Consider the following 14793-nt stretch of genomic DNA (forward strand, 5'->3'; position numbering starts at 1 on the left):
GTTTCAAAAATTTTTTTAATGTTAAAAAAATGTTTTTTACTCAAAAAATTTCAAAAATTATTTTTAGATTAAAAAAATTACAAGAAACTCAAATTCTCAACTTCATTTTTATCAAAATTCCAAAAACTTATTGAAAACATATTTTACAATTATTACAAAAACATGAAAAAAATCTGCTAATATTCTACAAAAATTTCAAAACAAAATAGTAGATCAGATTTTTTAACACTTTCATAAACAGACTGACGACACCCTTTCTCAAATCGTAAACAATATGTTTTCAGAACAATTAAAGGTGAGTCAAGAGGGCAATAAACATGTAAAACTGTAAAAATTGCCGGCTTTTGGTCATCTCGTTTCAGAAAAACGGGAATTTTTTTTAGAATGGTTTTTGATATGATCATTAAATTCAACTTACAGTTCTTATTGGTAATAATATTTTAACTGGTTAAAAAAGGAAATAATCTACATACATAATTCGAATTTTTAATTTACAATTTTAAAACTACTTCAAAGAGAGCTGAGATAAAATCTGTTGAAATTATGATCAGAAGTCATATTTCAAATTGAAGTAACTTATCTGCTTGCTTGATGCCTACCTGCCGCCTGCCTCGCAAGTTTTTTGTAAGCAAAAGTCAAGTTTAGGTAGCTTCAGGCGTCTACTTTTGCTGTTCAAAATGCTCCTCTCATGCTATTTTGCTACTTTTCTGTTGGTAATCCCTCTAGATTTCTCATCAAATTGCAGTCATATAGGCGGTTGGAAAGTGGGCAGAAAATTATTAAGCAGGCAGGTAGGCATCAGGAACCATGGACGTCTTACTTCATCTAAATAATGCTCAGAACTCCGTTGTCACCTGTCGAAAAAAGTTCAAAAAGCTATCCATTTCAACTAGTGGCAGTTCATCTCCGTTTCCTCTTCCGTCTCAGTTTTAAATTCAAAAAGTGACCCTGACACTGACTCATGTTTCTTTTCCACCTCTTCTCCCTGGCCTTTTGTCGGCGACTTTATGTTTGTGTGGTTTGAGGGCCAAATTTGAAAAATATTCATTTTGAAAACTAATTAGCACCGCGTATCGCAGAGAACAATTAAGTATTGCATAACAATAAAGTATACCGGGATACAAAAAAGGGAAGGCAACAAGTTGAGCAAAAATATATTGGTACTTTTTTGAGAGACCCGTTTTTAGAATCGGTGAGGATTTTGAGGAGAAACATAGAGATTCAGGTAGAGGTGAGGCTATCAGGTAGGCATGCCTACCTGAAAGACCTAGAGAATAGTAAGAAACATATATTTGAAAAAAATGAAATGATTAGTCCTGATCAATATCATCAAATGTTGAAAGTTGAAAGTCTCCGAAATTGTTTCGAATATCACGAGAAAGGGCAGCCATTTCTTCAAATGCCAGTCCCTCAACGTCACTTTGCATTTCATACTCGTTTTCGTAACCGATTGAATGAGTTGATTTCCATCTGAAAATATTTTCGTATTTGTTTCTAAACTGTAAATTAATTTTTTTAAATGTTTGTAAACATTTAGGATTCCGCCAGTTTATGGGAAAAAACTCGTTTTTTTTTTAAGTTTCGAGTTTTTTGATTACAACTCTATATATTAAAAATAAATTTTACCCACGATTTTTGAATTTTTTCCGGCATAATTGTTGAGAAAAATATCAGAAAATTTTAGTGATTTTTTCAACTTATTTTAGCAAAGGTTGATTTAAAAATCACCAGGAAATAATGATCAACCACAGGTGGATTCTGATTTTACCTATTTTTGATTTTATTTATAGAAGACTGGATTCCACCAATGTGGTCCAAAAATCTGGTAGTCTCAATTTATAGATGGAATCTGATCTTCCGGGATAATGATCTACATCACATGGATTTTAATCTTCCAGCCATGGAAGATCGGATTCCACCTATGGAGTCCGAATATCTGGTGACCTCGGGCTCTCTAGGTGGATTTGAACATTCCAGCTGTGGAAAATTGGAATTTCGCATTTCACTTATGGAAGATTTTTTAAAATCTTTTTTTTTTTTTGAAAATTGAAATATTATATTTCATAAAAATTACCTGATAGGATCTAAATCAATACTTCCAGCCATACTACTACATTGTGATTCAGTATCACCATCAGCAGCATCGCGATGCCATCTTCTTGCTTCTTTCCATCGACGTTTCTGTCGAGATTTAGAATTTCTTAACTGAGAAATCGAGTTAGCATTCGACTCTACATCAGAGATAACAGCATCAGATTCTGCATTATCGTATTCTGTATGACATGCTGATGACATTGCACGATGTATCGATTTTACTGATCCGAAATTTGCAGGAAATGGTTGATATTCGAGTGGTTTGATCTCAGCGAAATCTCCAAAAGCGTTGAGTTCTTGAATCATTCGATCAACTCGATTTGCAGCTGCCTCTATTTTATCAATTCCATCAACTGATTGTTCGTTATCAGAGTGGCCTTTTCGGAATAGGCCAAAACCGTTTCGGAGCGAGTTTTTGGATGAGGGACGCCAGCCGCGACGGTCTGTAAAAAAATTATTTTTTTTTAAAATTTTATCATCTTGAGTTTTTCCTTAGTTTTTCACATATTAGCACTTTTTTTTATTAAATTTGTATTTCATCGACTACATTCTGAGCTTTTTTAAAAATTATCTGGAGTTTTCACTTAAGGAATTCGGATTTTGACCAAGAGATTTTGGGAAGCTTAAGTCCAAATTGAGCCCTAATATTCCTCGCCAAAAAACTCACAACTATTCCGACTATTCGCCCTGCTTGTACTCGGTCCTCCACACTCGGCATCCGACATATCAGAGCCCGATTGAATCCTCCGATTTCGATAGTCTTGCTCTGCAGACATTGCTCGAATATTCCGATGCACGGGCTCGCGATAAGGATCATAATCCGAGTTTTTCAGCACAAAACGATGACTCCGTTGTGGTTGTGGATCCTTCATAAGTGCAGTTTCAGGCGTTATCCATTCGAGATCTGAATCAGTTTCAGCGTCTCCATCAATTGATCGGAGTTCCGAGGAGAATGATGATGCCATTGATGATGCCATCTAAAAATTCTTACTTTTAGAAAATACTTTTTTTGTTGAATTTTTGAGCTTTTCGGTCTTTAATCTTCGAAAAAAGGGTAAAATTGAAGAAATAAGAAATTCAATTTTAAATTTTCTAAAATTTTTATTGGTGTTTTTGAACTAAAAAATAGTTCCAATACCGAAAATATCTTCAAAAACTTTTATTTAATTTTTCTATAATTTTTCTTTATTTTTGCAAAAACAATTCAAATAACTTTTGGGTTTTTGAATTTCCGCTCAAATAAAAACCTGCTTTCAACATTTTCGAGTTTTTAGAAAAAATAAATGAAAACCATATAGACAGCCGGTTACTAGGTTATTCATCTGAGCGGGAATTCGAAAATAATTTTGCCTTGTTTAATTTTTTTGAAAAATTGAAAGAAATCATTAAAAAATTTAGAATATTTCGGGCCTATTGAGACGGTCTCTGTAATTATGCAAGAACCTTACTAAAAAATGAAAAACCCTACCTCAGAAGTTTGTGTATCATACATTCTCGATTGATTAGCAAATTGTGCTTCAACCATTCCTTGAGTATGCCTTTCTTGTTCTTCTCTCGGCATTGTTGGAATATCAACTGACACATCTCGAAGTCCCGTAACCAATTCATATGCATTCAAATTCATTGCAACTTTCACAGGCTGTGAACTGAATCTTAACGGACGAGGACGAAGAGCCAAGAACACTTCTTCAGAAACTAGAGTTGTGTCATGTCCGGCTGCTTGCATGAGTGTACGGGATCTATCAAGAGTCTCACCGAATATTTCATAACGGGGCTGATCGGTGTTCGCTACAAACGCAAGAGTGCTTCCGCAATCAACACCTGTTAGAAAATAAGAGTTTAGTTTACGGAAATTCGGTAATTGTAAAGAAAAAGTACTGAGTCATTTTCGTTATGAAATTTTGAAAATATGTGAATTCTATTCTTTGATGTTTCAAATTGAAAATTCAGCATTTCAGAACAAATTTAAAAACTTAAATGAATATTTAAATTTAATTTTTTAAAAAAGTTTTTATGAAAAATTCAGAAATGAGATCTTTACAATTAGTGGAGGGAAATTAATGAATTTTCCAGATAAAATGTACCATTTTCAGGAAAAAAGAATGAAATTTCAGAGAAAATTGATACTTTTAGTAAAAATTTAAAATTTTATGGTAAAATTTTTTAGACTGAACGCGGAATTTTAGACTTATATTTAAAATATTAAAACGGAAAAAAGATCATAAAAAATTTCAAATTTCAAGCAAAAAAATTCTACAATTTAAAACTCAGAAACTAATCATTTTTAAACGAAGTTTTGAATTTTTACGGTAAATTTAAAATTTACTGGCAACAATATCTATATATTCAGAGTAAAACTAAATTTTCAGGCAAACAAAAATTTTCACACTTTTTAAAATTACCTGTGAAACTTGGAAACTTCAAGCTAAAAAATTAAATTTTCATACAAATTTGTAGTTTTCTGGAAAATTTTTAAGCCAAAGAATATATTTTCAGGAGAACATAAAAGGAATTGTTCGAAGACAATTTGAAATTATCAGGATATCAAAAATGAAAACTAACCGATCTGAACATGAAACTCATTTTCCATTGCAAATTGTGAAATGCTAATAATAAAATGAGCCAACGTGCTCATAAGCTCTCCAATAGTCCATGGCGTTTCATTAACATTTTGAGCAGCATCCGGCAACAGACCAACAGCAACAATATAGAATCGATTGGCACTTTTCACCTTCTCAACTCCTTTATAATTCGCTATAGCTTGGTCAAAATGTGAGAAAACGTAGTTCAACCCATTGATTCCTGCTTCTCCTTCCAAATCGAATCCACTTACTGCGATATAGGCAATTCCGACTGATTGATGAGAATGATGCCATACGTCTCCGGCTTTTTGAATGACACCTGGTGCCACGTGAGCTGGTACAAGGTTCAGAAGCATTTGATTATTTAAATTGATTAGTTTATCTTTCATTGAAGTCTCTTCAATTCCTTTTACAACTGCTAGAAAATCCAATCTCAAAAGTCGCTCGCATCGTCTTGAATGTAGAAATACCATTGAAACAAGGGAGATTAGAAAACACGAAAGATCCAATTCAGTCATAAATTCTCTTGGTCCAAATTCATCAGGTCTTGTCACATAGATTTGTAGGCCGTAGGTGAGAAGAGAAATGATAAGAAGAATTGCTAGATAAACTGATGGAAAACGAACAAAAACGGCTGTTGTGATAGTCCACATTGCGAACGAGTATGTGGAAAAATGGGCTTTTTGGCATACGTCAGGAGCATTTGGTTGCGGACATGAAAACTGAAAAAAGAGAAATTATAGATTGAAATATTCGTTTTGAAAAAGAAATCACAGGCTTAGGCTTAGGCTTAGACTGGAGGCTTTTTGGGGTCGTGGTTCGAGTTTTCAAATCTCAGAATCTCAGAAATCTCAGAGTTCCTAGAAATTACAAAAAAAGAATTCAAAATACTCCTTATCAAATTGTGTTTTTTTTAATTGTGTTTTTGCTATTGCCCACTCATAAACTTTGAATTTTTCATTCAAAAATTTATCAGAGACTCACCGTATTCACAATTCCACACACAAAAAGGATCACAATAATCAAAATAATACTGACTGCGTGTCCAGCAGATGTACGAGTGATGAATTGGGAGAATGTCTGTAAATAGCTTAAATTTTGAACCAAATATCAGACAAAACCCACGTGAAAGTAATCAATGTATAGCATGAGAAGAATGAAGAACATAACAGTCAATGCTCCAACAATCAGTGCTAAACTTGTGATAAGTCTTGGCATCACGAGCATATGATATATCCCATAGACCACTAGAAAGAATATGGAAATTGCAAGAGATGGTATGAACCAGTGATCTGTTTCCTTGTGATATTCAGCTTCAAGACCAGGGTTCCGAAATCTTTGGCTTAATGTGGAGATGATGGTTGAATGTTCGACCTTCTTCTTTTGCATATCAAACTTCTCCTGACTTTTCTCTCCTTTTCGCTTTTTATTCGTTCCCATGGTTTTGAGAGTTGGATTCATGGCGACAATGCTTTGGAGCACTCGGTTGACGGCTTGGGGTACTGTCACCAATGAGAATCTGAAATTAAAGTATTTAGATTTTGTTCTGTTACATTTCATACCTTTTATTAACAGGGAAAAGTTCTGGTGATGGTAAGTGTCCATAAAGTTTCCATCCAATTGGACATTTTTCCAGTTCAAATTCTCCCGTTGAACCAAGGAAACGACGAGTTTCATTTGATACGTAGACACCTCTGAAATTTTCAAAATTATAAAAAAAAACTTCAAAAAATGCTTGTTAGGATAGTGGAAAACCTGATCTACCTAGTTATAAAGTTTTTTTTCAAAATTTTAGTAAAACTCACGGTTCAGTTGCATTACTTTGCATGAGCAGAGCATTATCAAAAACTGATCCAATAACATCATAATGCCATTTTGAAACTCCAACAACTCCAGCCGTAACAGGACCACTATCAATTCCAATACAAACCGATACATCTGCTCCAGTTGCATCTCGGAATGAATTGATCAATGTCTCCAATTCCATCGAAAATCTGCATAACTTTGTCGCATGCTGAGAATCGATTCCAGGAATTGAACAAACTGCAGTTATTCCTTCAGACGCCACTCGAGTACATCCATTTGATGCTGCAAGACGTTCGATTCGGCTATCAAGCTCTTTGAGTACACGTGCCGCGTCGATCGATGAGCATTGAGCAAGGACGGACTCGAATCCAACAAGTCGACCGTATGCAACTGATACCTGCAAAAAATACACTTATAGTCTTCAGGTGTACCTTTCCACCAGGTTCTTGAGATTATGTTCTATTTTATGACAGTATTTTTTTAAATCCCAGAACTAGTGCAGTTTTAAAAATGGGCAAATATTCCAAGCTCCAATTTTTTGTTTAAATTTCAAAAGATAATTTTTTCAAAAGTTTTGCCACCTTACCTGTGAATACGTTTCATTGTACAAATGTGGTTTGTAGAGAGTGATCTGATGTCTGGCTTGATTGATAAGATGATATGGTAGAAATGATGAGAGAAGTTTGTTCTGAAAATCAAAGTTTTAAATCCCTAAAAGTCTATTTATTTTTAACCTCACTAACCCTCGAAACAACTTTTAATATGATCTCTCTTCTCTACTACAAAATAATCAAAACACTCCAATTTCTGTGTCCCTCCACCCCAATTTCCGAATATCTATTCAAATGTTCGTACAGTGTGTGTGTATTTGCAAATTGACTGCGCAACACACAAGAACGTTTTGACACCTTTCTTTTTCATTTATTTGCTTATGGGACACTGGGTCTCTCCAACAAATAAACAGGCAACTTACCAGACGATTGCTTTGAAACTCGGCAGTCGATTCGGCTTCCGATGAGTTTCTAGCCGATAGGAATGCGTTACGTGCAAGACGATCTGCTGTTGAGCACAAGTAGATTCCAGTGAAGTTTGTCCAAATGTGAACCACGATTATGGCAAGGAGCTGAAAAATTATTAGGTTGAATTAAAAAAGTTTGTTATGTAAACTTTAGCAACCTATAATTTGGAAAGTTTTGGAGATGTTGAAAAAAATTGAGGGGCTACGGCACATGGAAACTCTCTATTGTGATATTGAAAAGTTACTGTACTTCACTGTAAAATTACTGTAGTTACTGTACTACTACAGACAATATTAAGGCGCATATATCTGTATTTGAAACTTTTTTGATAGCTTTTAGAATGACCGAGGCAAAAGCTACAAAAGTTGGAGGTCTTTTAGGCATGCTCCCATCCCTTAAGTTTGTCCAAATTTTATTTTTTTTATTCTTTCCCAAAGTAGTGCTCATTGAGCCGTATCATATTCACTTGCCCTTTCCCAATATATATGTTCCCTGAGAATAAAAACCTTGGCGACAATGACTTTTTGAGACCTCATATTGAAAATTGGTTGAGTTTTGGAGGGAATTGGCTACACACTGCTCTTTGAGTTGAAGAGAGAAAGAAAGAGAGTTGCACACGTTGTAAACGACAACTTGTGCTCCACAAATTGTGAAATAGTGGGGACAGCACCACTCGGCGGGTTACCGCAATAATGTGACACGTGGCAGAGGGTAATAAATTGCGAGGTGGTGATGATACTAGAAGATCCCAGAAGAACTAACATTTTTGTAGGTTCAGAGAATATGAATCAATTTGAACAATTTGAACTTCCGCGTAGAATACGGTATAAAAAAAGTTTTCGTAGTTGCACAGATTTTTTCCTAGCCAGGTGAGGCAAAGTTGCAGCGCAAAAAATTTTAAAATTTTGAAAATTGCAAATATTGCACCAGAAAAAAATTATTAAATTTTCGAATTTGCGGATGAAATATGACGCATTGACTTGGTGTTCGCACAGTTATTAAGAGACTTTTGTATCAAATTTGACGCGCAAGATTATGAATCACTTGATCTACAATCAGTTCGGTTCTAGGAAATTTTTACGCTTTTATTTGTTTGCAGAAACTGTTCAGAATTCTGGCTAAGTCATACACTAAATTTACGTGCAAACTAGGATATAAAGAGGGTGCAACATACAGCGATTTTCAAAAACGTATAACTCAAAAAAAATACAGCTAGAGAAAAAACTTTCAACTAAAAAAATTTAGCTTACAACTTTTTCTACATGTTTGCAAATTACAACATTTTATCAACTCTACTCTGGAAAATTTAATGCGGCTGACATCTTAGGGGTCCATGTTCATGTCAGAAGCCCTAATGAAATTTCCGTAAGTTTTGTACAAGATTCAAGTTTATTCTCCAAATTCTCAAACAATAAAACCATTGCCCATTTATTTCCCCTAGCAGTTCTTTTTCCCTACCTAACCAACCAATAAATCCTACTCTCTCTCTACTCTCTTTTGATCTCCCACTCTCCTATTTCACCTGTTCTTACTCTTTTCCTTACCGACATCGAAATGTGAGTGAGAGAGAGAAATGGATCATCTCGGTTACGAGCCGCTACAAGTGTAACTCTCTATCCCTTCTCACAGACATTTCAGTGATTAACACCCGAGAATCCAGAGGAGAGCACAAGAATCCAGGACAGGAGGTTGTTTTGTGTGAAAAAAAAGTGAAACGGATTGTAAAACAAAATGACAGCACTTCAATTATTTTGAAATTTGTGTGCTTGCGTGTGCAAAAAGTGGAAGAGCCAATTGATTGGTCCAACCCGTCAGGTGGTTGTAGTTCTTGTCCCCCCCCCCTCTCCTGCTGATGATGATTCTAGATCTTTCTACTTTCAATTCAAACAAGTAAATAAATCTTGATGTGATTGGTTACTGTAATTGAATTGGAATTGGGAAGCAATTATGAAATGCATTGTTCGCCTTCTTTTTCAGATTTGTTGTTTCAGAATGTGGCATTTTATGGGTTAAGAACTTTTTTCGATAGCACAAGTTGAACATTCAATTTGACCTCTGGAAAACGCGGAAATTTTTAATTTTTGGGAATCCGACTTCTCTAAAATTTTGTAGAAGGATTCCTATGACATAATACTACTGGAAAAATCGATGGTCATGTGTTTCAGAGGGCAAGTGGATCACAGAAAACCCTTTGTAATTGCGTGTCAAACACGGTGCATCGAGAGTCGCTAAACCGAACAGCTCCAAAGCACCATATTTTACGCGCAAGCTGAATTTTTCCCAATTTCGGAGTGTTTGAAAAGCTGGTTTATCTTTGAATTCCGAACTTATTAAAAAAAACTAATTAGGAAACTATTTGAACAAAATTCGTAAAAAAATTCATTCAATTTTTGCCTGAAAAACTGAAAATATAAGTTACTTAAGTTTTGGATGATTTTTTCATTTTCAAAAAACAGCCCCGAAAATCGAAGCTTTTCGCTATTTTAGTTTTTTTTGTATTTTTCAGAAAACCGAAAAATATATAGATTTTTCAATCTGAATGCGTTGGTTTTTCGATTATTTAAATAAAAATCAACGGAATTTTTTTTCAAATATCCTATGTTTAGGAAGAATAGCTAAGTTACGGAATAGTCGGATTTTAAACTTTTAAAGATTTTTCGATTTTTTTTTCAATCCCTCGTTTGTGTCCTTGAATGTCCCTTTTACCCCTATTCCATATGCTCAGAGTGTATGTCATAAGTTTGACACGTCTTGTCGCGCGCATTCCAAAAGAGCGACAGAAGTAACTCGTCACACACATTTTTGATAAATGCTCTCTCACTGTCTTTGTGACTCTTCTCGACCTCTACACACTTGGAATAATATCTTAGAGTTCGATCTATGAGAGGGGAAGAAGATGACCTCCTCTTTTGTCATTGTAGCAAATGGAATGGAAGAAGAAAAGGAATAGGAAACTTCTCATTCTTCTGCTTTACACACATTTCTTTTAGGTACATTTAATCCGAGAAACAGAAGAAGCAAACAATCATTTTTCATGTTTTCACTACACCAAACCCTTCTAAAAGAACTGAAAAGTATTCAGAAATAGATCAAGATTGGAAAGGATGCACCCACCGGAAACAACAAGAAAAAATATATTGGAAAACTAATTTCACACCGGAAATTGTGTAGAGATTGAATTTTCTAAACTAATTTTTCTGAGGTACTCTTCAATAAAATAAATATTTTTCCAGGAAAAAACAAATTTGGGCGTGGAATGTGGTGTATGGGGTCCGTGACGCAAGTTTACTTTCCAGGAAAATGTTGTCCGCAAAATTTTCTCAAAAAAAAAACAATTACTACAACTTCCCTCCATTCACAATATAATTCGTACAATCCCCGTTGGCCCCATGCCTATCAACACTTTCCCACGTATATTATTTCCTTTTTCTCTCTGAGTCTCTCCACTTCCTACACTATTTCTGTAGTCTAGCAGAGTAGTCTATCAATCAAAAAACAATATAAATATATATATATATATATATATATATATATATATATATATATATCAGATCCGATGTAGAGATAATCGAAGTGGAAAAAAAAGAAGAAAAGAAGTGAAGGAAGATATGCCATCTTCTCTCTTTATCACTTTTCTAACAACTATGAGAAATTGGAAAAAGGGGAAATTGAAACCAATTAGCCTATATCTAGTTTCTATTCACATTTCTACAATTTTATAGGTCATCTGCTTCATAAAAACGGCAATATACAAGAAATATTTTTTGAAAGCAGCAATTTAACTTAAGCCTAAGCATAAGTCTATGCCTAAGCCTAAACCTGAACCAAAGCCTAATTGTAAGCCTAACCAATTAGTCTGCATCTAGTTGTATTTTATCTTCGCATTTCTCCAATTTTATGGGTCATCTGCTTCATAAAATAAAAGAAAAAGTGCGGTGTACATAAAAGATGCTCTCTCCGTCTGATAAAAACTGATAAGACCCCTCACGTACCTCGTTTGTGTGAAGCGGCTCAACGAACAGCAGAAATGAGCATGTTTGAACAATTGAAATCAACGTCGATGTTGCTAGAATCGCATAGAACGGTAGAGAAAAGAATGTATAAAGTGAGAATACTGCCAGTAGGGCTGGGAAAAGAGATTCATAACCGGGTAGGGCAAATGCCACGTCGAGAAGGAGCACTATTCCGGCAAGAATTTGAAATGCGGCTATACGGGCGGGACGTAGGATATGGAAGATGATGGTTACGGTAGAAAGAAGCAGTATTACAGCCGTCCATAGAGCATAGAATCCAGGAATATGGCCGAGTGTACGAAGGAATGCGGAGCCAGATGTGATGAACAGTACTATTCGTATTAATCTGGAAAAAATTGGGATTTTTTTTGAATGGAAAATTTTAGGCAAAAAATGCTTGTGTATTGGCAGTATGTAGGCAGGTAGGGATTAAAAAAATGGGCAATTGATTTAATTTATAAATTTTCATAAGATTTTGTAAACTAAGAACTTTTCTGTAAAAATACCATACACCGGATTGTACGATAAAATTCAGAAAATAGGCAGCAGGCAAGCAGTAGGCAGGCGTGAATTTGCTTTTCTTTAACTTTGCGCGTGAGATATGATGCATTTGGCTTCATATGTATAACACACCATACTTGACGCCAAATTTGAAATTTTTACATGGAATTTTTTGAAGTAAAAAAAAATTTGAATAAAAATTCGTAGATTTTTTAAAACAATAACTAGAGGAAAATATAGTTTTATTAAACTTTTTTATTGTAAATTTAGAAAATCAAGTCGATCAAAAGTATCCTTTTTATTAAAATACATGCAAAATATGTCACGAAATTGAAAAAAGAGCAGAATTTACAAGCTTCGACTGCGCGGTAACTCAAGTTTTTTGTTTTGCTAAACTTATTTTTTCAACAATTTTCACAATTTTTGGTGATTTTTGAAACACTTTCAGAAGTACCTTTGGTGTGGAAAAAAAATTACTGAGAGAGTTCTCTCCTTATCACTGACCTGGCACTGGCTGCATGCCTCCAGTCCAAATAGGACTGTTCCAGCCATTCACTGGAAAATCCCATAGAGATGGGTCGGGCCGGGACCGCAGGTTTGATCTGAAAATTTCTAGAAATTGTTTTGCGGGAAAAAAATATTTCGTCTGATTCAAGTGGTTCAGGATCGGTTCAGGTATCAGTGGTGATGACACACACTAGCACACAAAATAGAAGGAAAAGCATAGAGAGAGAGAGAAATAGAGAGACGAGTGACCGACACTTTGAGAGAGAGAAAGGCGCGCGCCACCCGGCTGGGGGGTGTCCCGCCCCATGGGCTTTGACCTGTCTGTCGTCTCACCATTGAATCGGACTGTCTCATACTTTAGGTTATCTGTATTCATTGCTGCGTCTCTTTCAATCAAACACTCTCTCGACATTTGGGCGTTGATTGAAAGAGAGAGAGAGGTGCACTACTCTGAATCTCTCTCTCTCTTTCTCTCTCTCTCTCTCTCTCTCTAGTCTCCCGACGGGAACAGAAGCCTTTGAGGAACGGAAAAAGAAACCGCCAGGATGATGATATGTACAAATGGACAACAGGGACCCCAGAGAGCAGGAAGAAGCTTGAATTAGGACAAACATTATAAGGGATTGGATTACTTAAGAATAGGAAGTCCAAGGTATCGAATGGATTTTTGACAAATAAATTGTTCTCAAATGAAGTCTAAAATAGCTGAAGCATTTGAATCCTAGGTATTTTTAAGAGGCAGAGAAGTAATTTGATCTGCTGGAAGAAAACTCGATCTGAAAATTTTCAGCACATTTTTTCACCCATGATCCTTAAGAAAACTTCTTAGGTTTTAGTAGGGTACTTTTTAAGGCAAGCTTTTTACTCAAAGTGAGCAAAAAAAATTGGTGATCGGTCTCGACGCGATAAATTTGTTTTAATTCGAAAAGTGCGCCTTTAAAGAGTATGTAGTTTCTAACTTTCATTTATGCGGAATTTCCACCGATTTTTCATATTTTCTCACGATTTACTAAAATGTATGTTTATTGAATTTTTTCAAATAAGATTTTTACCGAAAACTGTAAAAATGGAAAAAAAATCCGCAGAAACGAAAGTTTAAAATTACCGTACTTTAAAAGCACAAAACAGTTTTTTTGAAATTTTCTTTTAGAAATAAAACAAAAATAGCCAAGAGAACGTAAAACTTAACAAAATCCTTTTTTCAAGGAAATAATAAAAATAAAAATGTGCTTCAATTAATTAGTTGAAAATTCAGTTAGATAAATTGTGAGCGCGTGTAGGCACAAGGCATTCTGAAAGCTTCACAGAATCCGCTAACAATATATAAAAAATAGAAAAATGAATTTTTTGGTCGTGACGTGTCAGTGTGTCACTATGAATTGTTCCGTTTCTCGCTAAAAAAAATCAACTAGTGTTCTTCTCCATTGTTTTAGAAGAAGCTTCGGAAATTGAGTGGCACAATTGGGTGTGAAGTAGATTTGCAACGAGCTGGGACAGAAGATGGACAACACACATTTTGTCTTTCGACCAGATGCTCTCTGAGCACACTTGTCCTTTCTTTTCAAAAGTTTTTATTTAATGAACTTATAATTTGTGAATGGAATTGGAAAGTTGACAACCATATTCATGAAATATCACGTATTTTGCAGCTGTGAGCAAGACAGATAATATGCATTTTATTACTTAAATTGGGTTAGAGTAGAAACATGAAACTCATTTTTTGATTTTTTGAAGCTTTTTGATAAAAACTTTTTTAATTTACCAGACAACGGATTTTTTCTTGCAGTTTTCATCAGTTTTTAAATTATGATTTTTTCGACTCTAAAACTAATTCCAATTTATCTTTTTAACATTACGGAATTGACCAATCTTGAAAAATATGATGGAAACATATAAATTTGACACTATATTTCTGAAATTTTCAGTCCAAAAAATAGTCAATTCTATTTAATATCAATTTTCAATAACGTATAAACTTGGGAGCCTAAGTTAGAAAACATAAGTCTAAGCCGAAACCAAAGCCTAAGTCTTAACATATACCTAAGCCTACGCCTAAGCCTAAGCCTAAGCCTAATAAGCCTTGAAATTTAAAAAAAAACAAAATCAAAAATGGTATAAATATTTCGAAATTACAAAAAAAAGAGAGCAATAAGTAGTGTCAATTTACAATTTTCTTAAGATCAGAATAGATGGGCAAAATGGGAAAAACTCTCTCTAAAATAAAAGAAAAGATTTTTTTTTCAGAAAAAAAGCTAAAAGTATATAAGTTAA

General features: G+C 34.6%; 1 protein-coding gene and 6 non-coding genes across 7 annotated transcripts; 3 read left to right on the plus strand and 4 right to left on the minus strand.

Annotated features, from left to right (window-relative positions):
• Positions 1 to 1035: 1035 nt before the first annotated feature.
• Positions 1036 to 12617, minus strand: acy-3 (adenylate cyclase). Its single transcript, NM_065364.7, has 13 exons — positions 12520 to 12617; positions 11494 to 11860; positions 7456 to 7605; positions 7069 to 7170; positions 6482 to 6879; positions 6239 to 6370; positions 5802 to 6195; positions 5661 to 5756; positions 4657 to 5398; positions 3563 to 3915; positions 2762 to 3071; positions 2075 to 2537; positions 1036 to 1470 (listed from the first exon to the last, which is right to left on the minus strand). Exons 1-13 carry the CDS (start codon positions 12582 to 12584, stop codon positions 1311 to 1313), a joined length of 3732 nt encoding a protein of 1243 aa, NP_497765.4. The 5' UTR covers positions 12585 to 12617; the 3' UTR covers positions 1036 to 1310.
• T24A11.9 lies at positions 10989 to 11131 on the plus strand. The gene has a single exon (NR_052203.1). It is a non-coding gene; the product is annotated as an Unclassified non-coding RNA T24A11.9 (non-coding RNA).
• On the minus strand, positions 10999 to 11052 carry T24A11.10. Its single transcript, NR_052204.1, has one exon. It is a non-coding gene; the product is annotated as an Unclassified non-coding RNA T24A11.10 (non-coding RNA).
• T24A11.11 lies at positions 11239 to 11386 on the minus strand. Its single transcript, NR_052205.1, has one exon. It is a non-coding gene; the product is annotated as an Unclassified non-coding RNA T24A11.11 (non-coding RNA).
• Positions 11865 to 12014, plus strand: T24A11.6. Its single transcript, NR_052206.1, has one exon. It is a non-coding gene; the product is annotated as an Unclassified non-coding RNA T24A11.6 (non-coding RNA).
• A 109-nt stretch (positions 12618 to 12726) lies between the features above and the next one.
• Positions 12727 to 12846, minus strand: T24A11.8. Its single transcript, NR_052207.1, has one exon. It is a non-coding gene; the product is annotated as an Unclassified non-coding RNA T24A11.8 (non-coding RNA).
• T24A11.7 lies at positions 12804 to 12952 on the plus strand. The gene has a single exon (NR_052208.1). It is a non-coding gene; the product is annotated as an Unclassified non-coding RNA T24A11.7 (non-coding RNA).
• Positions 12953 to 14793: the final 1841 nt, after the last annotated feature.

The sequence above is a fragment of the Caenorhabditis elegans genome, chromosome III, assembly GCF_000002985.6.
Source record: "Caenorhabditis elegans chromosome III".
Taxonomy (NCBI): Eukaryota; Metazoa; Nematoda; class Chromadorea; order Rhabditida; family Rhabditidae; genus Caenorhabditis; species Caenorhabditis elegans.